The sequence below is a fragment of the Mustela nivalis genome (assembly GCF_964662115.1).
Source record: "Mustela nivalis genome assembly, chromosome: X".
NCBI classification, from domain to species: domain Eukaryota; kingdom Metazoa; phylum Chordata; class Mammalia; order Carnivora; family Mustelidae; genus Mustela; species Mustela nivalis.
Window position 1 is genome coordinate 401,238 of NC_139040.1, and position 24,087 is coordinate 425,324.

General features: G+C 43.1%; 2 protein-coding genes across 3 annotated transcripts in view; both read left to right on the forward strand.

Annotated features, from left to right (window-relative positions):
• The window catches only part of TMLHE (trimethyllysine hydroxylase, epsilon), a 98,238-nt gene extending 90,356 nt beyond the window's left edge, over positions 1 to 7,882 (forward strand). The window contains exons 7-8 of one of the 2 annotated variants that reach the window (XM_082716644.1): positions 5,729 to 5,894; positions 6,504 to 7,882. In XM_082716644.1, coding sequence (XP_082572770.1) covers positions 5,729 to 5,885 — 157 coding nt within the window. In that variant the 3' untranslated portion in view covers positions 5,886 to 5,894; positions 6,504 to 7,882. The remainder of the gene's footprint in view (positions 1 to 5,728; positions 5,895 to 6,503) is intronic. The other variant, XM_082716643.1, reaches the window with a different exon arrangement.
• Positions 7,883 to 22,240: 14,358 nt separating this feature from the next.
• On the forward strand, positions 22,241 to 23,086 carry LOC309856028 (histone H2A-Bbd type 2/3-like). The gene has a single exon (XM_082716684.1). It carries the CDS (start codon positions 22,406 to 22,408, stop codon positions 22,745 to 22,747), a length of 342 nt encoding a protein of 113 aa, XP_082572810.1. The 5' UTR covers positions 22,241 to 22,405; the 3' UTR covers positions 22,748 to 23,086.
• The last annotated feature ends 1,001 nt before the right edge of the window (positions 23,087 to 24,087 follow it).

Sequence of the window (24,087 nt, forward strand, 5' to 3'; positions counted from 1 at the left end):
CAGACTCAGCATGCCAGACCCCTCCTTCAAAAGACCAGCTCAAAGCACTGCCCACACCACATTTCCCAACTCCAGAGCAGACAGTTAATATTCACTAAATTCAGGCCAGGGACTAAATACTGCCCACTGCAGGCCAGGAGAGCCTTTGTACATGACTGACTTAAAAGATAGAGCAGCCAAAACACAACAGCAGAGCACATACTACACACACCAGAGACAATCCCTGAAGCTCCAGGGCCTGGGGAGTACATGACCTCTTCTTCATTAAGGCCATTACTTTCAAGAGCAGGAGAAATAACTGGCTTTTCTAAAACAGAGAAGAAGGCAGAGACATAGACAAAGTGCCAAGTTGGAGGAATTTATCCCAAATGAAAGGACAAGATAAGGCCACAGCCAGAGACATAAGTAAAACAGATATAAGTAACATATCTGATGATGGAGAATTAAGGAAGAGTCATAAGGATACTCACTAGGCTTGAGAAAAGACTAGAACATTTCAATGATACCCTTACCACAGAGATAAAAGAATTTTTAAAAAATCAATCAGAGATGAAGAATGCAATAAAAGAGACTGGAAACAGGCTTGATGCAATGAACAGCAGGCTGAAAGAAGGAGAGGAATGAATTAGTGACCTAGAAGAAAAAATAATGGAAAATAATGAAGCTGAAGAAAAGAGAGAATGAAGAATAAGGCAACACAAGAATAAACTTAGAGAACTCAGTGACTCCATCAAACATAATAACATTCATATTTATAGGAGTCCCAGAAGAAGAGAAAGAAAAGGGGGGATAATTTTTATCTCAAAAATAATAGCTGAAAACTTCCCTTCCTTTTCTGGGGAAGGAAAAAGATATCCAGATCCAGGGGCTACAGAGAATTCTCATTAAAATCAACAAAAGCAGACCAACACCAAGGCATATTGTAGTTAAATTTGGCAAATTTAGTGATAAAGAAAAAATTTTTAAAGCAGCAACACTTAATTAAAGTGCTTAATTTACAAGGGAAGACCCATAAGTTTAGCTGTAGACCTCTCCGGAAACTAGGCAAGCCAGAAAGGAGTAGCATGATATATCCAACATGCTGATTGGGAAAAATCTGCAACCAAGAATACTCTCTAGCAAGGCTATCATTTAGAATAGGAGAGAGAGTTTCTCAGACAAACAAAAACTAAAGGAGTTAGTGACTCTATAAACCAGCCCTGCTGATAGTTCATTGTTAGTGTATATAAATTACAGGGGACTCTGAGTGGAATGAAGAGACCAAAAATGACAAAGACAAGAAAGGATCAGAGAAATTCTCCAGAAACAATGACAAAACAAGTAATAAAATGGCAATAAATACACAGCTAATAATTACTTTGAGTGTAAGTGGACTAAGCACTCCAATCAAAAGGCATAGGCTGGGGCACCTGGGTGGCTCAGTGGGTTAAAGCCTCTGCCTTCAGCTCAGGCCTTGATCTCAGGGTCCTGGGATGGAGCCCAGCATTGGGCTCTCTGCTCAGCGGGGAGCCTGCTTCCTCCTCTCTCTCTGCCTGCCTCTCTGCCTACTTGTAATCTCTCTGTATCTTTCAAGTAAATAAATAAAATCTTTTTTTAAAAAAAGGCATAGGCTGTCGAGAAACAAATAATCTGTTTTTTTTAAAGGGGGGGGGAAGAAGACATGAGTAGACATTTTTCCAAAGAAGATATACAGATGACCAACAGAGACATGAAAAGAACCTGCTCAACCTCACTCAGCCTCAGGGAAATACAAATCAAAGCCACAATGAGATACCACCTCACACTAGTCAGAATGGCGAAAATTAACAAGTCAGGAAATGACAGATGCTTGTGAGGATGCGGAGAAAGGGGAACCCTCCTGCACTGTTGGTGGGAATGCAAGCTGGTGCAGCCACTTTGCAAAACAGTATGGAGGTTCCTCAAAAAGTTAAAAATAGAGCTACCCTATGATCTAGCAATTGCACTATAGTTTACTTTTTACCTTGTGTATCCACTAACAAATCATTATAGTTATAAGTGACTTTACTACTTTTGTCTTTTAACCTTCATTTATAGATTTATAAGTGATTACCCATGACTATTACATTAGAATATTATAAACTTAATTATATATTTACCATTACCAGTGAGATTTGTACTTCTCATGTTTTGTTGTTCCTAATAAGTGCCTATTTTAGCTTATAGCAGTCACTTTAACATTTCTTATAAGGCCAGTCTAGTGGTGATGATCTTTAGTTTTTGCTTTTCTGAAAAACTCTTTATCTCTTCTTCAATTCTGAATAACAACTTTGCTTATGGTATTCTTGGTTGGAAGGGGTTTTTTTTTCTTTCATCCCTTTGAATCATACCACTCCCTTCTGACCAGCAGAGTTTTTGCTAAAACATCTGCTGTAGTCTTATGGTGGTTCCCTTGTATATAACAAGTTGTTTTTCTCTTCTTTTAAGATTATCTCCTTGTCTTTGACTTTTGAGAGTTTAATTATCTTGTGTCTCAGGGTAGGTCTCTTTGGAGTCCTCTTTTGGAGATTCCGTGGGCTCCCTGGATGTAGCTTTCTCTTCCTCTAGTTTAGTTTTCTGTTATTTTTTCAAATAAGTTTTCTGCTCCTTTCTCTCTTCTCCTGGAACCCCTATAATGTGAATATTGGTCTGCTTGATGGAGTCTTATAATTCCCTTAAGCTATCTTCACTCTTTCATTATTTTTTTTCTTTTTGCTTCTCTGAATTCTTGCTTTGTGTCTTTGAGTTTGCCGATATTTTCTTCCACTTTATGTAGTCTGCTCTATTGACTTTTTCAACTCAGTTATTGTATTTTTCAGCTCTGATTCCTGCTTGGTACTTTTTAATATTTTCTGTCTCATTGTTGAAAGTCTCACGTTGTCATGCATTGGTCTCCTCCATTTCTTCATTTTTCTTTCTCTCTGTGTGGTTTCTGCATAGTAAATACAATAGCTACCTCTCCCAGTTTTGATATAGTGGGTCTTGTGTAGGAGATGAACCTTATCATTCAGCTCAGCCTTAGCTCTTGGCTGGCTTGCAAACCTTTGTGATTTTCTAAGCACTTTCTGTGGTTTTAGTGGCTCTCGTAGTTGAAGGTGTGTCAAGACCTGTCAGTCTCTCAAAGGAGAGGATCTTAGTCAGCACCTAGATGCAGGATGATTGGAAGCGAGACCCTTGGTTAACAGCTTTTAAAGTATGCAAGCGGATTTCTTTCCAGGAAAGACTGGGAGCTGGGCATTTATTTCTGTATGCTCCCTTTGTGATGAGCCTTGGGTAGATAGCCAATTAAGAAACATTTCTTTGTTTGTTACTGTCCTATAGAATCGTCACTAAAGCCCCACTGGCTGCTGAAGCCAGGTGATCAAGGGGTGTATCCCCTGGACAGCAGCCACAGAAGCCAGAGGGAAATGTGGGAATGGTGCCCACTGGCTTTCTTCATCTCCAGGGAGGAGTGCAGTCTATCCCTAGATGTGTGCCAAAATAGAAGTATGACCTTCAGGAAGTAGCTTTTGAAGTATGCAAATAGTCTTTTATAGAGAAAGACTTAAGATATGGGTGTTTCTGTCTGCTGTCTCTATACTAGGCCTGAGGAGTTTTCCACAGTGAGTCTTCATAAGCCCATTAAGAACTGTTTTCTTTGTGTTCTATAACCAGGTGGGTCTCATGGATGAAAGCCTCATTGTCTTCTAAAGCTAGGTATTTGGGGGGGTCCATCCCTCATGCAGATCTTTTTTTAATATTTTATTTATTTGCTTAACAGAGAGAGACACAGGGAGAGAAGGAACACAAGCAGGGGGAATGGGAGAGGTAGAAGCAGGCTTCCCACCAAGCAGGGAGCCCAGTGCAGGGCTTGATCCCAGGACCCTGGGACTGTGACCCAAGCTGAAGGCAGAGGCTTAATGACTGAGCCACCCAGGTGCCCCTCATGCAGACATCTTAAAAGTTTGGGCACGAAGTGTTGAGTCCAAACTCTTCACTCCTCAGGGAGAAGCTTGGAGTTGTGAACTTCCTTCTGATTGCTGAGCCAGGGGTGGGTATATGATAAGATTGTATTTCAACATTTTCTACCCATTTGATATGGGTTTTTTTTTTCTTATCTATCCAGTGTGTAGGAGTCACTCCACTAGTTTCTGGATTTCTTTCAGAGGGAATTGTCCCACGTGTAGCTGTAGATTTGGTATATGCATGGGGAGAGGTGAGTTTGGGAGATTCCTATGTTGCCATCATGGACCAGAATCACCAGCATTATTTGTAATAGTCAGGAACTGGAAACTACTCAAATATCTATCAAAAGTAGAATGGGTAAATAAATCTATCTATATAACACAACAATGATGAACCTTCTAAATATAATATTAAATGAAAGAATCCAAACACAAATGAATATATACTGTGGTATAATATTTGTAAAACGTTTATAAACAAGCAAAACTAATCTTTGGTGACAGAAGTCATGATGGTAGTTATCCTTGGGTTAGGGGAAAGACAAAATGGAAAAGGGGGACAAGGGAGTGTTCTAGGGTGTGGGTAATGATCTTTTTATGGGCCTGGATGATAATGATATGGATGTGTTTACATCATGAAAATACATCAAGCTTATGATTTGTGTACTTTTCTGTATATGTACTAAACTTTAATAAAAGTTTAATTTACCTTAAGTAAAAAAGAAATCCTTTAAGTAAAAAAGAAAGCCTTTAGCAAAGACTTTTCAATGATTTCCCATAGTACTCAGCATAAAACACAGAATCCTTACTATGGCCTATAAGGCTATACATGATCTGGCCCATGGCTACTTCCTCCACATTATTCCTTATCGTTATTCCCCTTGTTTACTCAGCTCCAGCCACATGTTCTTACTGTTCTGCAAACATAATAAAACTCCTTTCCATCCTAATGCTTTGTACTTACTGTTCCCTTTTCCTGGAAGACTCCTCTTAACTTGTCACATTCTTGGTTTCTCATCATATAGGTAGCAGCTCAAATGTCACTTCTTCAAAAGAGTCCTCACTCAAAATACTACATCTGAAATAGACTACCCAGTCACTTTTTATCACACTACAGTATTTTTCTTTATAGCATCTGTAACTAGATATGTATTTATTACTTGTACATCATCTGTCTTTCTTAATAGAACATAAACTCCCCAGAGGCCAGGATCATGTCTGCTCTATTCATCACTGTATCTTTAACACCTGACACCTTCTAGCACATAGCAGCTGCTCATGTAAATGTAAGATTTGAATGAATGAGTGATGATCACTGGGTAAACTGTCAGGTATGGCTATAGCTTGGATTTTCCCCATAAAGGGAAACACCTGAGAAGTTTTAAATCATTCTGCTAAAAAGAAAGCCTTGTTAGTATAACCTCTCTTGCCCACCTCAGCTTAGTGAATAGAAAACCCAGATCTTTCCCCATTGCTTTTGTAAAATTTGGCAAGGAGAATGTACTTTAGATAAAACGTGATATCCTAAAATGGAAGAAACCAAGCTGGAACTTACTTCTATCTCCTACCTCTAGATTCTCCAAAGGAAAAAATATATATATGGTCAACAGGCAATAGTGCTCCTTTCTGCAATCCTATAATTCCCAAGAGAACATTAATTTATTCTCACCTCATCTCTAGGACAAGTAATGAATATAGACAAAGCCTTAAATAAAATTGCTCAATAAGCAAAAGGTGTCTTTAACATGTGTTTGAGGATATTGTTTCTTCTCATGATTTCATCTTAGATACAACAACTATGACAGAGCTGTCATCAATACTGTACCTTATGATGTTGTCCATCGTTGGTATGCAGCACACCGGACTCTGACAGTAGAGTTGAGGAGACCTGAGAATGAGTTTTGGGTCAAACTAAAGCCTGGCAGGGTGGGTGCCCAGTGCTAAAGATGTCAAGTAAGCTTGTTATACTGAAGCAGTGAATAATGGGTAATTCTTTAATATGTGAATCACAGTCTTGCAAAGGTAAAAGTGAAAAGAGTCCCAGGTATTGGATCTGGTCCTGCCATTCACTGAATTATCTGGAAGCAGGTCCTGCAACATATGCAGGCATCAGTGACTCAATGGCTCTATATGTATAATGAGGGGGTTGAACTTATTTTTTGCTCTTGTTATAGCCTCTGAATGAAGAATATCTTCAGCTTAGCATAAAACATAATGAAATAATTTAACTCTTTGAGAAAGTATATATTAAAAATTAAGCAGAAAAGAAAATGAAGCCAGTTATCTGATTTGCTTTGATAAGAGAATAATTACTCAAGAAACATAAGCTCCTCAAGTGCAGGGCCTAATTACCTGCTATTACCTTTGTAACTTCCATGCAGCCTACTACAGGGCTATGTACATTCTAATCTCCAAATGTTTGATCTCAAAAAGAAAGGTACCTCATTGAATGTAACTAGAGAACAACCTAAAGATTTTCTTTTAAGTGATCTTTTCTGATTTAGAGTTCCTTTGGTCTGTTGTTCTGATGGTGTTTTTTTCTCTCTTTTTGCCCATTCACAGGTCCTATTTATAGACAACTGGCGTGTCCTACATGGCAGGGAATCCTTCACTGGCTACCGCCAACTTTGTGGGTGCTATTTAACAAGGGATGATGTATTAAACACTGCTCGTCTCTTGGGGCTTCAGGCTTAAAATTGACAGCATTAAGATTATGAACACACCTGGTACCCTGGCTACCAGAATTTCATATCAGCAAAATAATACTGTGTCAAAATCTACCTCAAATTTTCTCCTTATCTCATCACACAAAACAGAAGTTGCAACTAGAACTAGTTAGAAGGAAATGCATTTTAGGAAAAAAAGTCTTTATAAAGTAGCAGTTTGCAAGATGCTTAGAACACCTTAACAGTCTTAAAAGTCATTGAGGACCCCAAAGTATTCTTGGATTTGGGTTAGATCTATTGATACTAACTGTAATAAATATTAGGACTGAAAAATGTTGAAAATTCACACACTCCTCTGTATCAGAGTGATGGCATCATCACATGCCATATAGCCTTTGGAAAAGCCCTCTCTACATTTGCGAGATAATAAGAGTGGAAAAGGAAAATATCATCTTAGTGTTATTATAAAAAATATTTTTAATCCAGGCCCACTGAAAAGGGCTCAAGGATCCCTCCAGGTGTTTTCAGACCATGCTTTAAGAACCATTGGGCTGGAGGATACCTTAGGACAGTCTTGTACATAGATTATGGATTAAAGAGGTTAGCTGAAATCCTAGATTTATATCTACAGTGTCCTAGAACTACAGATACAATAGAAATTGCTTGATAGCACAAGCTTGGTGATAAGATAGTAACTGAATATAAACAGCGTTTTATCTTACAAGAAGGATTATCTCCATCCAAGACATCTCTTAAAGAGTTAAACTAGGAAGCCACAATAGCTCCTGTGGAATAAGTCCATCAGTTCAATAATTATGTGAAGGATCATTGCAGAAAAATTTTAGAGACTTCTGAGGTTCCATATGATAATGCATATATACACACACACCACAAGACAGTACAGAGGGTTAGTCTATAAGACTGTTCAGTGAACTCGTCATGACAAATGATGTGCCTCCAAAGAACTGGAAATTACTATCCAACGTTGCATTTTTTGCTTTTGATGAAATTTAAGATGCAGTCTATTTCCTCCATTTCTGCTAATCTTTTTTTTTCTTATCTTAAAAATTATACATTTTAGGGGCGCCTGGGTGGTTCAGTGGGTTAAAGACTGCCTTCAGTTCAGGTCATGATCCCACCGTCCTAGGATCGAGCCCCGCAACAGGCTTCCTGTTCAGCAGGGAGCCTGCTTCTCCCTCTCCTCCTGCCTGCCGCTCTGCCTGCTTGTGCTCTCTATCTTTATGTCAAATGAATAAATAAAATCTTTAAAAAATATATTATACATGTTAATTGCTAAGATTTGCCTGGGTTAAATATAATACCTTATTTCTTTTATTTTGAATGGCTCCTTCATATATGGATGCAGGGACAGAGAGATGGGTATGAGCTTTCATTTAAAGTGAAGCTGTAGAATAACTGCATTGAGCACTATAGAATGATGAAAGCCAATCTAGGCCAGGATGTGCAGAAGAGGGTAAAAAGCATCATTAGTGAGGCTAGAAGTCATAAAGCAAAGTCAGTACTCTGACAGAGAATAACGTCTAATCTGATATTCACAGAGAGTCCCTAGTACACATTTAGTAGTTTATGCATCATCTTATTGACTCAAAATGTTTCTGCATTTTGTTTGTACTATATAGGAATCTTTAGGGGTCTTCATGAAACTTGTTGTCCTTGGTCAAAGGACTGATAATTAAGCCTAGGTCTTAAAGAATATACCCATTAGCAGTCAGAACAGAAGTAATATTTTAACATGCAATCTATTCTCCCTATTGTTATGGACTCCTAAAATATGTCACTATTAGTCTTCCTCTGGATATTTGCCCTTCTTGAAATTTTCCTAACTTAGCCTTGAAAATTATATTTTAACTGTGGTCAGCATTGATTTATTTCAAGGAAAGGACATATTCAGTTTCCTGGAGGGATAAGGATACAGATCAATCTTCTTCCTCACCATTACATTTTGTTTCCCCTGGGACCTTGATTCATTAATTATTTCACCCTCGGCTTCCTAAATTTTCAATCCATACTTTTCTATAATGTATGTATAATGTACCCCCTTCATAGGAATAAAGATGGAAGGGAGTAATTTGAGTGCTGATCGTGGGCATTGAAAACTTTCTTTGTAAATTTTTTTTTTACATCTCTTCTTGGTGTCCCTGAATATGTAAGCATGGGTCGATGTCTACCAAACTCAGTGTTGTAGGGTTACTTTTACCTTTTGCTAAGGTGCGGTGGGACCAGTAGGGTCAGGAGCACAGCACCTACCATAGTCATGTCATTACACGTTTGTTGGAATAAGAATAAAATAATGAATCCTGGGGCGCCTGGGTGGCTCAGTGGGTTGAGCCGCTGCCTTCGGCTCAGGTCATGATCTCAGGATGCTGGGATCGAGTCCCACATCGGGCTCTCTGCTCAGCAGGGAGCCTGCTTCCCTCTCTCTCTCTCTGCCTGCCTCTCCATCTACTTGTGATTTCTCTCTGTCAAATAAATAAATAAAATCTTTAAAAAAATAATGAATCCTTTTCAAACAAATTTACCAGATATTACCATGTTCTCTATAAGGATGTCCTTTTGTGTTTAGCAGTTAACCAGCACTGAATTTTGTCTACCTTCATCTAGAATGACAAACCATTCAAGTGTGTTCACGACTGAGGGGTTTTCTGGGCTACAGAACTTAGTGTTAAAACTGGGAAAGTCCCACATAAACCAGGACTACTGGTCCCCCTATTTTCTTGCTGCTAGCAATGTCTTTTTCTTTAGTGTTCATCAGTGATTCCCATTTTTGTCCAAATGCTTGTGAATCACAGCCTCACAACCTGTGTAGTCTATGATGAAAAGGAAAAAAGAACTGTGATGTGTTGTGGTGGTTCCCAAAGTAGTCCAGCAGCAGCAGCAGCAGCATTTGAGCACTTGTTAGAAATGAAAATTCTCAGGCCCCAAGCCAGACATACTTAATCAGAAACTGAGGTATTGGAAGCCAGCAGTTTGTGTTTTTAGCATGCCCTGGGAATTATGTTGCCTTCCAAAGTTTGAGAACCACTGAAGGGAAGAGCCTTGTTGCTGAGCTCTAGGCCCTATTTTGAGCTACAGTTTGTTCTTCAGTTTTCTCTTCATTTTAAAATGGAGGCCTTGGACAGGGCAACATCTAAAGCCTCTGTCACTCTGTAATTTTGTTTGACCTCATAGCTTAAATTTTCTCATGAGTAGGGTAAGGAAAATACCTACCCCACAAGTTTTTCTAGCAAATTTTTGATTATCAAATAAGATATTTGCAGCACATAGTGATAACCAATAATAATAGCTAACTCTTTAATGGGGCTTTCCATGTGCCAGACACTGTTATAACTGCTTTTAATCCCTACAGAAAACCTACCTCTATTTTATAAATGAAGAAATAGAGGCAATGAGAAATTAAGTGGTTTAACCAAGGTCATATAGCTAGATAAGTGTCAGAGTTTGGATTAGAATTTTTCGAAAATCTGACCACAGAGACAGTGCTTTTAATTAATATGCCATATTCCAAAATAAATATTAATTTCTTCCCTCTGTCCATATTCCAACAATACTTACATTCTAGCTGACTATTCATTAATCATCATCTGCACTATTAAGTTCCTTCCAATAAAACCTTAGGAGAACCATGATAATATCTAGATGTTTTGCAAATAGTTTATAAATACCCACCAACTCCCCTGACTTAAAAAAAAAAAAGTGTTCTTCACATTTTCTAATTTTACTTCTTCCAAAGGTAGAAACTTGTTGATAGAAAGAAATCAATCCATTCGCATTTTTCCTTCCACACTCTTGCAAAATATGTCAACTGTTAGGATCAAAACCATTTTATAGGATATATTCATATCACTGCCCCAGGAAGCTCTTGGGTATATTGGAGATCCACTCACACAGCCAGCTGGTGGCTTACTTGTGAAGTCAGGCCATGTCTGTGTCCTTGCCTTCTTAGGCCTACAGTTCAGCAGAGCCAAAGACCCTGGTGGATATGGTTGTACTTTATTGTCAGACCTACATTCAGGGGTTGGTTGTTTTGTGGGTAGTTTATCCTACTCCTTGGCTTTAAGCAGTGGGCCTGGCTTTTGTCCTTCATCTTACTCAGAACACTTTTGGACCACTCAGATTGTTAAGTCTTAGCTTGATTAATGGAATCCAAGCTTCCTTTCTGGAAAAAATCATCGGGCATTTTTATAATTGTAAAAATCATCTTAAGCCCTGTTTGTGTGTCTCATATAGTTTCATAGTGGTGTTCTAACCTACTTTTTTATGGGTAGATAAGCATGGTAATTTATCCTGTGCCTAAGTAAATCACAGGGTCAATCCTATGTGAACCTATGAAGTCAGTGAAGGTTTTTCTCTGCTGGCCCCACCTTTCTCTATGGCCTATCCTTTGTCCCATTGAGGACGGCCACCCCTAACCCCTCCAGTTTAGGTACTCAGTGTCCTCTCACCTTCTGCTTTCTAGATCCCTCTCTGATGCCTTGACTGGGTCAGTGTACTGTCATGTAAAGAACATGGAATTGGATCAAACTGGGCTTGAACTCCATCTTTTTCTCTGACTAGCCTGGTAAATTTGGGGAAGTCACTTTCCTTCCTTGAGCCTATGTTTCTTCTTATAAATGTCATCTACCTGCTAAAGCTGTGATGAAGAATGAAATGAGGTTGTGTGCATAAAATGTGTACCACAGTGAGCAGCACATAAATACTCAGTAGTGGTTTATTTTTGTCACCAACATCATTTGAGCAAATAGGAGGGAAGAAGCCTAGTCTGTGTGTTTGACAGAAATCAGCATTCTACTTAGATGGAAGGAGAAAAGCAATGAGAGTCAGACGGAAAAGTGTGTGGAAATGCTAGGAGTCAGGGAGAGTAGACAGGTCATGAAATGTACACATATTGGCAAAGCATTCAAGCACAGCCTTAGGGTTTATAGAAAGGAAGCTGGTTTGAGTAGGTGCTACAGGAGGTGACAGCTGAAAGGGCAGAACGGATCAGAGAGAAAGGGCAGAGGATGGATCAGAGAGCTTGATGAGACGAGAAGTGTCTGGAGTGTTTTACACAGAGTGGCTTGATAACAAAGGTGTTAAGATAAATGAGGCAGGTAGGCAGGCACCTATGCCTGCCATGATGTCTAGTTAAGATAGAACACATACTTACACATGTAACTTCACCATCTCCCAAAACCCCAGTGAAACTACTATAAAATGATACTTTAAAGATTGGAAGGGCAGGAAAGAAGGCAACAACTAAATTTTGAATGCTGAAAAGCAGATGGATGAATGAATAGTAATTGACTTAGTGGTGAATCTTAAACCCTTAGTGGGAGAAGCCTAAAACCCACCTCATTCATTACCCCATTTTCCACCCCACCCACAAGAATCTTCAAAGATGGAAATAGATATCTCTGGAAGTGGAGGAGGGTAGTGGGCACCAAAATAATGAGGTTTGTTTAAAAACTGTTTAAGAATGTACAAACCTTGTGGGTATTAAGGAGAACACATATTGTATGGAGCACTGAGTGTGGTACATAAACAATGAATCTTGGAACACTGAAAAGATAAAATTAAATTAAAAAAAGAATTTCCGGGGCGCCTGAGTGGCTCGGTGGGTTAAGCCTCTGCCTTCGGCTTAAGTCATGATCTCAGGGTCCTGGGATCAAGCCCCGCATCGGGCTCTCTGCTCAGCGGGGAGCCTGCTTGCTCCTCTCTCTCTGCCTCCCTTTCTGCCTACTTGTGACCTCTGTCAAATAAATAGATAAAATCTTTCAAAAAAAATTAAAAAGAGAGGGAAGCCACGCTTGAATACTTAAAAAAAAAAAAAAAGAATTTCCAAACCCTCTCCTGCATTTGATACCTGACTAAACTGAGACTATGAACCTTCCCTTTCCTGACAGAAGTCTGGAGTGTTATTCCCTGAAATGCAGAGGACTCTGGACTGGGAGCTTAGGGCTGGAATCTCATGTTAAAAACAGAAAAGTTAGTTAACTAGAGATATGCATCCTAAAAGCTTTAAATCCCCATTCTTCTCCACCCCAGACTCTGAAATTCTCGCAGCTGGAATATTTTTCTGTGAGCCACTTGACAAACTCAAGAGAAAAATATCTAAGGGTAATGACACTAAAGCATTGCCAAAAAGAACCCAGCTGAAATACTCTATGGTGAGGCTCATAGAATGCTATTGTGAGGTAGACAGAAGGAGGAAGAGATCCATCTAGCTGAGGATATTTATTATTAGAAATGCAGGGGACAGTTCAGATGGCAGCACAGTAAGAGTACCCCAGGTTTCTCCCATCCCTCAAACACAACTAGATAACTATCAAGTCATTCTAAATGCCCCAGAAATTAACATGAAGACTGCAAGGATAAGTTCCACAATTAAAGGGAGAGAAGATACCACATCAAAGAAGGTAGAAAGTGTGGAGGTGTGGTTTGCAGGAGAAATAGATCACAGGAGCTGCAATGGAAAGGGAGCTGTGGTTGTGGAGAAAGTCAAGAGAGAAGGGAGCACACAGGGGAACACACAAGAAGAACACTTACCCCAAAGCTATTGCCTAGGAAAAGTAGGACTGATTTTTTGTGAGTTCTTGCAACCAGAAGGGCTTAAAGACTGGAGTTTTAAAGATTGGTGGGCTTGGCTAAGACAGAGCCTTGAGGGCACTGTCCTACTCCCGGAGAGAAGGCAGGCAAACCACCCAGGGGCAGATGGCATGGAAACAGCAATCTGAGGAACACCTGGGGCACACTGGGAGGTTGGATTATTTGTTCTTGGAGAGTGTGCCTGGTCCCCAAGAGGTAGCATTCACTGAGACAACATTCTTGGGACAAAGGAGCCCACTGGTACCATTTCTTTCTTTCCCCCACCCTTCAGCGTAAATGCAGAGCCACCTGCAGAAGGCAGCTTGGCCCCAGCACTGGTTGCCTAGTCTGCTTGCTCCAGGTCCCACACCCCTGCATTCTGGCACAACTACCCTTCTTGGTCAAACCTGCCTCAGTCCCAGCATGGTGAAACCTTCCCTTAGAAGATCAGTGCAGGCCCCTACTTGCACCTTGTCCCTAAAGCCTGGAGATTTAAAAGTCAGCAGGCTAGGCTGGGCTAGAGTGCAAAAGGCACAGTGATGTTTCTGGACAGAAGGCAAGCACACAACCCAGAGACAGTGTGGAAACAGCAATCTGAAGAACACCTGGTTCACACGGTGGGTTTGGGGGCTTGGATTATGCACTCTCGGGGAGCACATCCCTGAGAGCCGTGGACACAGAGATCCGTCTCTGGGGAATAAGGAGGGGGCTGGTGCCATTGCCTCCCCCATCCCTCAGCGTAAACACAGAACCACCTTCGGTAAATAGCACACTGCCACCACTGTCCGCCTAACCTGTTTACAGCAGGTCCCACACCCTCGTCCTCTGCTGCTACTGCCCTTCTTGGTCAAGTGTGCCGAGTCCCACCATGGTGGATCCTTCCCCAAAAGACCAACAGAAACTCCTGCCCACACCGTGTCTCCTGACCAGAGAGTTCTGCAAGGCTTCAGTTCTAGTGGAAGTAGTATCAGGTCTTATTTAACAAGCAGACCAGATCACACCTAGTTAAAACTCACCACATTTGGGCCAAGGCCTGAACACTGCCCACTGCAGGCAAGGAGAAACTTGTCAGACAACTGGCCTGAAGGATGGAGCATTCAAAACACAGCAGAGTTTATGCAACATGCACCAGAGACATTCCCTGAGGTAGCAGGCCCTGGACACTATGAGACCTATTCTTCATGAAGCCATTACTCTCAGGATCAAGAAACATAACAGGCTTATCTAGCACAGAGAAGAAGACAGAAATTTAGAAAAAAAAAATCCCATGACAGAGGAATTCATCCCAAGTGAAAAAACTAGGTCACACCAGAGATCTAAGTGAAACAAAGATAAGTAACATGCTTGAAGGAGAATTTAAAGCAACAATCATAAGAATATTTTCTGGGATTAATAAAAGAATGGAAGACTTCAGGGAGACCCTTAAAACAGAGATAAGAGATTTAAAAAATAAGAAATGAAAAATTCAATAACTAGGATTTAAAATACACTTGATGCAGTGAACACAAGGATGGAAGAAGCAAAAGAATGAATAAGTGATATGGAAGATAAAGTAATGGAAAATAATGAAGCTGAAAAAAAAGAATTATGGAACATGAGTAGAATTAGGGAATTCAGTAACTCCATCAAACATAATAGCATGTTATAGGAGATCCACAGAAGGAAAGAAAAGGGGACAGAACATTTATTTGAGGAAATAGTAGCTGAAAATTTCCCTGATCTGGGGAAGGAAACAGACATCCAGATCCAGGAAGCACAGAGAAATCTGATCAAAATCAACAAAAGCAGGCCAATACCAAGCCATATTTTAGTTAAATGTGGAAAATCTAGTAATAAAAATATTTAAAAGCAAGACAAAAGAAGTACTTCATTTATGAGGGAAAATACACAAGACTAGCTGGAGATTTATCAACAGAAACTTGGCAGGCCAAGAGAAAGTGGCATGTATATTCAACATGCTGAATGGGAGAAATCTGCAGCCAGGAAGTTCAACCCAGGAAAGCTATCATTCAGAATAGAAGGAGAAGTTAAGAGTTTCCCAGACAAACAAAAAGTAAGGCGTTAGAGACCACTAAAGCAGCCCTGCCAGAAATACATATGGGACTCTTTGAGTGGAAAGGAGAGACCAAAAGTGACAATGACAAGAAAGGATCGGAGAAAAATCTCCAGAAACAATAACAAAACAAGGAATAAATTGCACTCAATACATATCTATCAAAATTACTCTGAGTGTAAATGGACTAAAGTTTAAATCAAAAGACATAGGGTGTCAGGATGGATTTTAAAAAGCAAGATCCATCTATATGCTGCCAAAAAGAGACTCATTTTAGACTGAGAGACATCTGCAGATCGAAAGTGAGGGGCTGGAGAAACATTTATCATGCAAATGCATGTAGAAAGCCAGAGTATCAATATTTATATCACACAGACTGCACTTTAAACCAAATACTATAACGAGAGATAAAGAAGGGCACTATATCATAATAAAGGGGACAATCCAAAAAAAGATGTAACAATTGTAAATATTTATACACCCAATTTGGGAGCACCCAAATATATAAAACAATAACTAACCTAAAGGAACTCATCGATAATAATACAAAAATAGTAGGGGACTTTAAAATCCCACTTACAACAATAGACAGATCACCTAAGCAGAAAATCAACAAGGAAAAACTGACTTTGAATGACACACTAAACCAGATGAATTTAACAGATATATTAGGAACATTCCATCCTAAAGCAGCATAATATGCATTCTTTTCAAGGGCACATGGGACATTCTTCAGAATAGGTCACATGCTGTGTCACAAATCAGGCCTCAATGAATACAAAAAGACTGAGATCATACCAAGCATATATTCTGACCACAGAACTATGAAACTTGAAGTCACCCACAAGAAAAAATTTGGAAAAACCACAAATACATGCAGGTTAAACAACATGCTACTAAGAAATGAATAGGTTAACCAGAAAAATGAAAGAAGAAATTTAAAAATACATTGAAACAAATGATAATGAAAACACAACAGCCAAAACCTTGGGATGTAGCAAAAGTTGTCCTTGGAGGGAAGTATATGGCAATACAGGACTGCCTTAAAAAGCAAGAAAATTTTGAGATAAAAAACCTAACCATATACCTAAAGGAGCTAGAAAAAGTACAACAATCCAAGCCTAAAGCCAGCAGAAGGGAAATAATAAAGATTAGAGCAAAAATAAATGATATAGAAACTAAAAAAGCAATAGAATAAATCAATGAAGCCAGGAGCTGGCTCTTTGAAAGAATTAATAAAAATTGATAATCCCTTAGCCAGAATTATCAAAAAGAAAATAGAAAGGATCCAAATAAGTGAAATCACAAATGAGAGACAAGAAAGAGTAACCAACACCACAGAAATACAAATAATTATGAGAGTATTATGAAAAATTATATGCCTATAAATAGAACAACTTGGAAGAAATGGATAAATTTCTAGAAACATATTAACTAGCAAAACTGAAACAGGAAGAAATAGAAAAACTTGAACAGACTCATAACAAGCAAAGAAATTGAATCAATAATAAGAAATCTCCCAAGAAAAGTCCAGGGTCAGATGATTACACAGGGAAATTCTACTAAACACTTAAAGAAATGTTAATACCTATTCTTCTCCAACTATTCCAAAAAATTAAAATGTAAAGGAAACTTCCAAATTCATTCTATGAGTCCAACATTACCCTGATACCAGATAAGACTACACAAAAAAAGAGAACTATGGCTCAATATCCCAGATGAACATGATGCAAAAATTCTCAATAAAAATACTAAAAAAAAATGGAATCCATTAAATGCATTAAAAGAATCATTCACCACAATCAAGTGGGTTTATTCCTGGGCTACAAGAGTAGTTCAATATTCACCAATCAATGTGATATACTACATGAATAAAAGAAAGGATAAGAACCATATGATCATTTCAACAGATGCAGAAAAAGCATTTGACAAAGTGCAACATCCATTCATGATAAAAATCCTCAACTAAGTAGGTTTAAAAAGAACATACCTACTCATAATAGAAGCCATATGTGAAACAACCACAGCAAATATCATAATCAATGAGGAAAAACTAAGAGCATCTCCTCTATGGTCAGGAACAAGACAGATGTCCACTCTCACCATTATTATTTAACACAGTAGTAAAACACCTAGCCACTGCAATCAAAGAAAAAAAATAAATAAAAAGCATCCAAACTGGCAAGGAAAAAGCCAAACTTTCACTCTTTTTAGATGACATGATACTTTATATAGAAAACCTGAAATACTCAACCCAGAAATTGCTGGAACTGATACATTAATTCAGTAAAGTCACAGAATACAAAGTCATCATTCAGAAATCTGTTGCATTTCTATACACTAATAACAAGGCAACAGAAAGAGAAATCAAGGAATCAAACCCATTTATAATTGTACCAAAAACCATAAGATGCCTATTACCAAAGAGGTAATAGATCTGTACTCTGGAAACTATAAAACACGTATTAAAAAGTGGAAAATGACACAAAGAAATGGAAAAACATTCCATGTTCATGGATTGGAAGAGCAGATATTATTAAAATAAAAACCGTATTACCCAAAGCAATCTACACATTTAATGCAATCCCTATCAAAATACCAACAGCATTGTTCACAGAGCTAGAACAAACAATACTAAAATCTGTTTGGAGCCACAAGAGCTTGAATGGCCAATACTACCTTTTAAAAGGAAAGGAAAGCTGGAGGCATCACAATTCCAGACTTCAAGTTAAATTACAAAGCTGTAGTACTGGCACAAAAATAGACACATAAATCAATGGAACAGAATAGAAAATCCAGAAATAAATCCACAACTTTATGGTCAATTAATCTATGACAAAGCAGGAAATAATGTCCAATGGGAAAAAGACATTCTCTTCAATAAATAGTGTTGGGAAAACTGGACAGCCATGTGCAAAAGAATAAAACTGGACCACTTTCTTAAACCATACACAAAAATAAATTCAAAATGGATGAAAGACCTAAATGTGAGACCTGAAATGATAAAAATCCTAGAAAAAAGTATAGGCAGTAAACTCTCTGATATCTGCCATAGCAACTTTTTCCCAGATGTCTGTTGAGGCAAGCAAAATAAAAGCAAAAATAAATTATTGGGACTAAGTAAAAGAAAAAGCTTCTTCACAGTGAAAGAAACAACAAAACTAAGAGGCAGCCTACAGAATGGAAAGAGATATTTGCAAATGACATATCCTATAAAGGGTTAATATCCAAAATACATAAAGATCTTATACAGCTCAACACCCAAAAAAACCCCCAAATAATCCAGTTAAGAAATGAACAGGAGACATGAATAGACATTTCTCCAAAGAAAACATACAGGTGGCTAACAAACACATGAAAAGACGCTCAACATCACACTCATCATCGGAAATACAAATCAAAACTACAATGAGGTATTTCCTCACACCTGTCAGAATGGCTAAAATGAACAACATAGGAAACATCAGATGTTGGTGAGGATGTGGAGAAAGGGGAAACCTATTATTTTGTTGATGGGAATTCAAACTGGTGCTGCCACTGTGGAAAACAGTATGGAGTGTTCCAGCAGTTGCACTACTAGATATTTATCTAAAGAATACAAAAAGACTAATTGAAGGAATACATGCACCCTAACATTTACAACAACATTATTTACAATAGCCAAATTATGGAAAGTACCCAAATGTCCATGGATTGATGAATGATTTAGAAGATATGGTGTGTATAAATACAATGGAATAGTACTGATACATCAAAAATAATAAAATCTTTCCATTTGCAATGACATTGGATGGTGCTAGAGAGTATTATACTAAGCGAAATAAGTCAGAGAAAGACATATACCATATGACTTTACTCAAATGTGGAATTTAAGATGTAAAATAAATGAACATAGAGTGGGAAAAAAAGAGAGGAAAACCAAGAAACAGACATTAACTATAGAGAACAAACTGATGGTTACCAGAGGGGAGGTTGATGGGAAATGGGTTAAATAGGTGATGGGCATTAAGGAGGACACTTGTGATGAGCACTGGGGGGTGTATGTAGCTGTTGTATGAGTAAATTCTATACCTGAAACTAATGTTTGACTGTATATTGACTAACTGGAATTTAAATAAAAATTTAGCAAAAAAAGAAAATAATTCATTTTACAGTATCATCAAAAAGAATAAAACAATGAGGAATAAATTTAACAAAAGACGTGCAAGAGTTGTATTTGCTGAAAGGAAAGTATTGTTGAAAGAAATTAAAGAGGATGCAAATAAACGGTAAGAAATCCTGCCTCAGTAAACTGAACAGGTAATATTGGTAAGATGTCCGTAATCCCCAAGGCAATACAGAGATTGAATACAACCCATATCAAAATCTCAAAGAGTTGTTTTGCAGAAATGTTAGAGCCAATCGTAAATGCATGTGTCCCTGCGAGGGACACAGATAGCCAAAACCATCTATCCGGAAGAAGAACAAAGTTGGAGGACTCGCACTTTCCAATTTCAAAACGTATTTCTGAGCTCCAGCGAGCGATCCCAAAAAGTGTGGTACTGACACAAGGGTAGACATATAGGTCAACGATTAGGAACTTAGAGTGAGAAACAAACCCACGGGTTTATGAATAGTTGGTACCGAACAAGGGTGCCCAGGCCACTCAATGTAGGAATGAGCAATGTCTTCCAGGTTTGGTGCTGGGAAAACTGAATATCCGCAGACACGAGAAAGAATGTGGAGTCCAGGATAAAACCGAAATTGAACCCCCCAGATGGCTCACAAGCCTGAATGTAAACAGGAAACTATGAAACCCTTGGTATAAAACACAGCTGTAAAACCCGGTGGCTTTGGTTAGGCGAGGTTCCTTAAATACGGTGGCAGCCAAAGCACAGCCACAAAAAAAGGAGGAGGAGGAACAGAAGAGGAAGGAGGAGGGAAGAGGAGGAGGAGGAGGAGGGGTGGGAGGAGGGGGAGGAGCGGGAGGAGAAAAACTAAGGATAAGTTGTACCCCAACCAAAGCAAATCTATTTGTGCACCAAAGGGCTCTGTCTAGAAACTGTCTGTTTCTAGAAACTATTACACAAGAGTTTCTTAAATGGGGTAGGAAAGGCATAGGCACACAAGAAGCAGGAGGAGGAGGGGGCAGGGAGGAGGAAGAAGAGGGGGAGGAGGAGGAGGAGGAGGAGGGGGAGGAGGAGGAGGAGGAGGAGGAGGAGGAGGAGGAGGGGGGGGAGGAGGAGGAGGAGGGACAGTGTAGGCCGGGAAAGGCCGGAAACCCCTGCCCCAGGACGGGAGAAGCCTTTGCCAGGCACCTAGGCGACAAGGGCGTCTTCTTCGGACGCCCAAAGAACACTTTGAACTCAGCCACAAAGAGGCCGACAGAGCCGGGCCGAGCACGGGAGCCGACAGACGTTCCTCCGAAGCGCGCGAGCAAGCGACCAGGAGGCCCATGGACAGCCGCTGCCCATCGGTGGCCGTTAGGGACGTGCACGTCCAAAGCCCTGGGAGGGGCGCCTGGGTGGCTCGGCGGGAGGAGCGTCTGGACTCTGGACCTCGGCTCAGGCCAGGCCTGTTCTCTGGGTTGCGAGACCCAGGCCCGCGTCAGGCTCCACGGTGGGCTCTGCGCCGGGCATGGAGCCTGCTTCAGCTTCTCCCCCTCTCTGTCGCCCTCTGCCCCTCCTCCGCTCCCTCTCTAAAAGGGCGGGGGCGGGGGGCGAGGTTGCCGTGAGATGCCACTTCGCCCCCCAGTAGGACGGCTCTTCTAGGCCCCAGAAAGACCAACCAAGCGGGAAATGACCAGTCTGGGCGAGGATGTGGAAGAACTGGGAGCCTGGCCCACTGCTCCTGGGATGGGGGAGTGGTCCGGCTGCGGCGGGGAAGGTAGCCAGGGAATGACCCTAGGACCCCGCGAGCCCGCTCCTAGCTCCACAGGGCACGGCACGGGAAACAGGAGCTCAGACAGAACCTTGTAGGCGACCGTCCACTGCGGCGCAGTTCCCATGGGCCCGGAGGTGGACATCACCGCCAGGCCTGTCCCCTGAGGACCGGAGTCCACGACTCGTGGTCTCTCCGTGCTGTGGCCCCCTGTCCACAGCCATCAGAAGACACCAAGTGGGGGAGGAAGGGGGGTGCCGTGGGGAGCGTCTGCCCGCCAGCTGCGGGGCTTCCTTTTGGGGGCGGGGCCCACGCTGTGGAGGGAGATAGGAGTGACGGTCGCCCCACACGTCGAGGGTCTGCTTGGGGCCACGAGGTCCTCCCCCGTCTGGGGTCTCTTGGGTAGGACGTCCCAGTGGGGCGGAAGGTGAGCCTCCATCTCCTCCACGAGGCGTCGTGGGGGGCCGTGGGGGGGAGGGGCGGGGGGGGCAGGCTCCCGCGAGATAGGGGTGACGGTCGCCCCTCACGTCGAGGGTCTGCTTGGGGCCACGAGGTCCTCCCCCGTCTGGGGTCTCTTGGGTAGGACGTCCCAGTGGGGCGGAAGGTGAGCCTCCATCTCCTCCACGAGGCGTCGTGGGGGGCCGTGGGGGGGAGGGGCGGGGGGGCAGGCTCCCGCGAGATAGGGGTGACGGTCGCCCCTCACGTCGAGGGTCTGCTTGGGGCCACGAGGTCGTCCCCCGTCTGGGGTCTCTTGGGTAGGACGTCCCAGTGGGGCGGAAGGTGAGCCTCCATCTCCTCCGCGAGGCGTCGTGGGGGGCCGTGGGGGGGAGGGGCGGGGGGGCAGGCTCCCACTCGCGCCATTTCTCGGCGGGCCCGAGCTCCCGGCAGGGGCCGATGGGAAAGCGGTGACCTCACCGGATCTACGTGTCCCGAAGTGTGTGGCCCCGGACCAATGACGGGGGTCGGTCCGTGGTCGCTAGGAGACGGCGGCGTAAGGGCCCGAGTCACGAGTCCCAACCGGGTGGTTGGAGAAGTTGGGACCGGCTGAGCCCCGCTGAGCCCCGCCGATCGCCGCCGAGCCCCGCCGAAGCCGCTGAGCCCCGCCGAGCCCGCCGAAGCCGCTGAGCCCCGCCGAGCCCGCCGAAGCCGCTGAGCCCCGCCGAGCCCCGCCGAAGCCGCTGAGCCCCGCCGAGCCCCGCCGAAGCCGCCGAGCCCCGCCGAGCCCGCAGAGCCCCGCCGAACCCCGCAGAGCACCGCCCACCTAGGCCCGTCGCCGAGCCCGAGCGCAGCCGAGGCCCAGCATGCCGGCCAAGAGGAGCCGTCGAGGGTCGTCCGGAGGCCAGAGGCAGGCCCGCTCCCGCACCGCCCGAGCCGAGCTGTCGTTCTCCGTGAGCCACGTGGAGCGCCTCCTGCGCGAGGGCCGCTACGCCCGGCGCCTGGGCTCGTCCGCGCCGGTCTTCCTAGCGGCCGTCATCCAGTACCTGACGGCCACGGTCCTGGAGCTGGCGGGCAACGAGGCCCGGAACTGCGGCAGGACGCGCATCACCCCGGAGCTCGTGGACATGGCGGTCCACAACAACGCGCTGCTCAGCCGCTTCTTCGAGTCCACCACCATCTCCCAGGTGGCGCCGCCCCACGACTAGCTGCCGCCCCACGCCACCCGGCCGCTCGGCCCGCCCGCCCCAGCCGGGCCTGCTCACCGCTGCGGCGGCCCGGGGCGGGCTGGGGCCTCGGGCCCAGCGCCTCGAAGTCCCCACAAGGGGCTCAAGAAACCCGTGTGTCCAAGCAATAAAAGCCAAGGAAAGAAACCTGCGCGCCTGTGTGTGTTTTCGCGCGTGCGGGCGCTTCGGTCACTCGGTGGGCCACGTGCTTCGGGGATGTCCCCCGAAGGACAGACCCCCAGGCAGGGGGGTGGGGGGGTTCGGAAGAGCCGTTTCTCTCAGGGACGGTGCCCGGGCGTGGCCCCGGGTGGGACAGGCTGGATGGGGGTGCGGGGGGGGGGGCGCTGGCGCCCCCGAGACCCCCACATGAGTGCCGAGCAAGCCAGAGCCCGGGACCATCCCGGGAAGGACGGGGTTCCTGGGGCCGCAGCTCAAGACCAGGACCGCGGCGTCGTGGAGGGGACAACGTGCCAGGGCGACCCCCCGGGGATGGGGCCGAAGGGTGGACACACCTGTCGGCGTGGACTCTGGTAGGGCAGGGGCTTGGTCCGGAAGGTTGAGGAGGGACGGTGCAGGGGTGACGGGCGGGGAGGGGGTGGGTTGGCCACCGCGAAACGTGCAGACTTGGCGGGGTGGACACACTTGGGGCGGCGGGCGGGGAGCAGGGACTCGGCCCTCGCGAACCATGCGGACTTGGCCTTAGGGCCACGTGGCGCCGCGGCTTGAGTTCTGCTCGGCTTCCGTTTAGGGACGCTAGGGGACGCCTGTACTAGCAACCCGGGCCAGCAGGCTGTCGCCTGGCAACAGCCGGCCCCTGGCCAAGCCCCGCCCCAGGACTGACGATTTGCATAGACAACGCCTCCTTCCTCCCTCCCCTCCCCCCCCCCCCCCCGGGAGGCCTCTGGCCGCCGATCCCGCGCTTTTCCTAGCGCCGGCGCGGCAGGTGTTTTACTGAAACTTTAATTTCTTCATTGTTATAATAAGAGCAGATGAGACTGAGTGTTTAGTGTGGTATGTTCGTAGACTGTTATAATGACAACATAACACCTGTCCTCCAGTTTAGATCGTGATTAGAAGAGTTAAGGAGCAATTAAATATATAAAGTATTATATGCATACATGTGTGTATTATTATTTTAAAATTATAAAAATATAGTGCTAAAATAAGAATTTACCTATTTATTTAAGAAAGGTTCCCCTTTCTCTACATCCTCTCCAACAAATGTTGTTTATTGTCTTGTTAATTTTGGCCATTCTAACTTGTGTGAGGTGTTATGTCAATGTGGTTTTGATTTGAAACTCCCTGATGGCTAATGATGATGA

Excerpts from the sequence above, each read along its gene's own strand:
- LOC309856028 (XM_082716684.1), top strand. The coding sequence starts at position 22,406 with ATGCCGGCCAAGAGGAGCCGTCGAGGGTCGTCCGGAGGCCAGAGGCAG.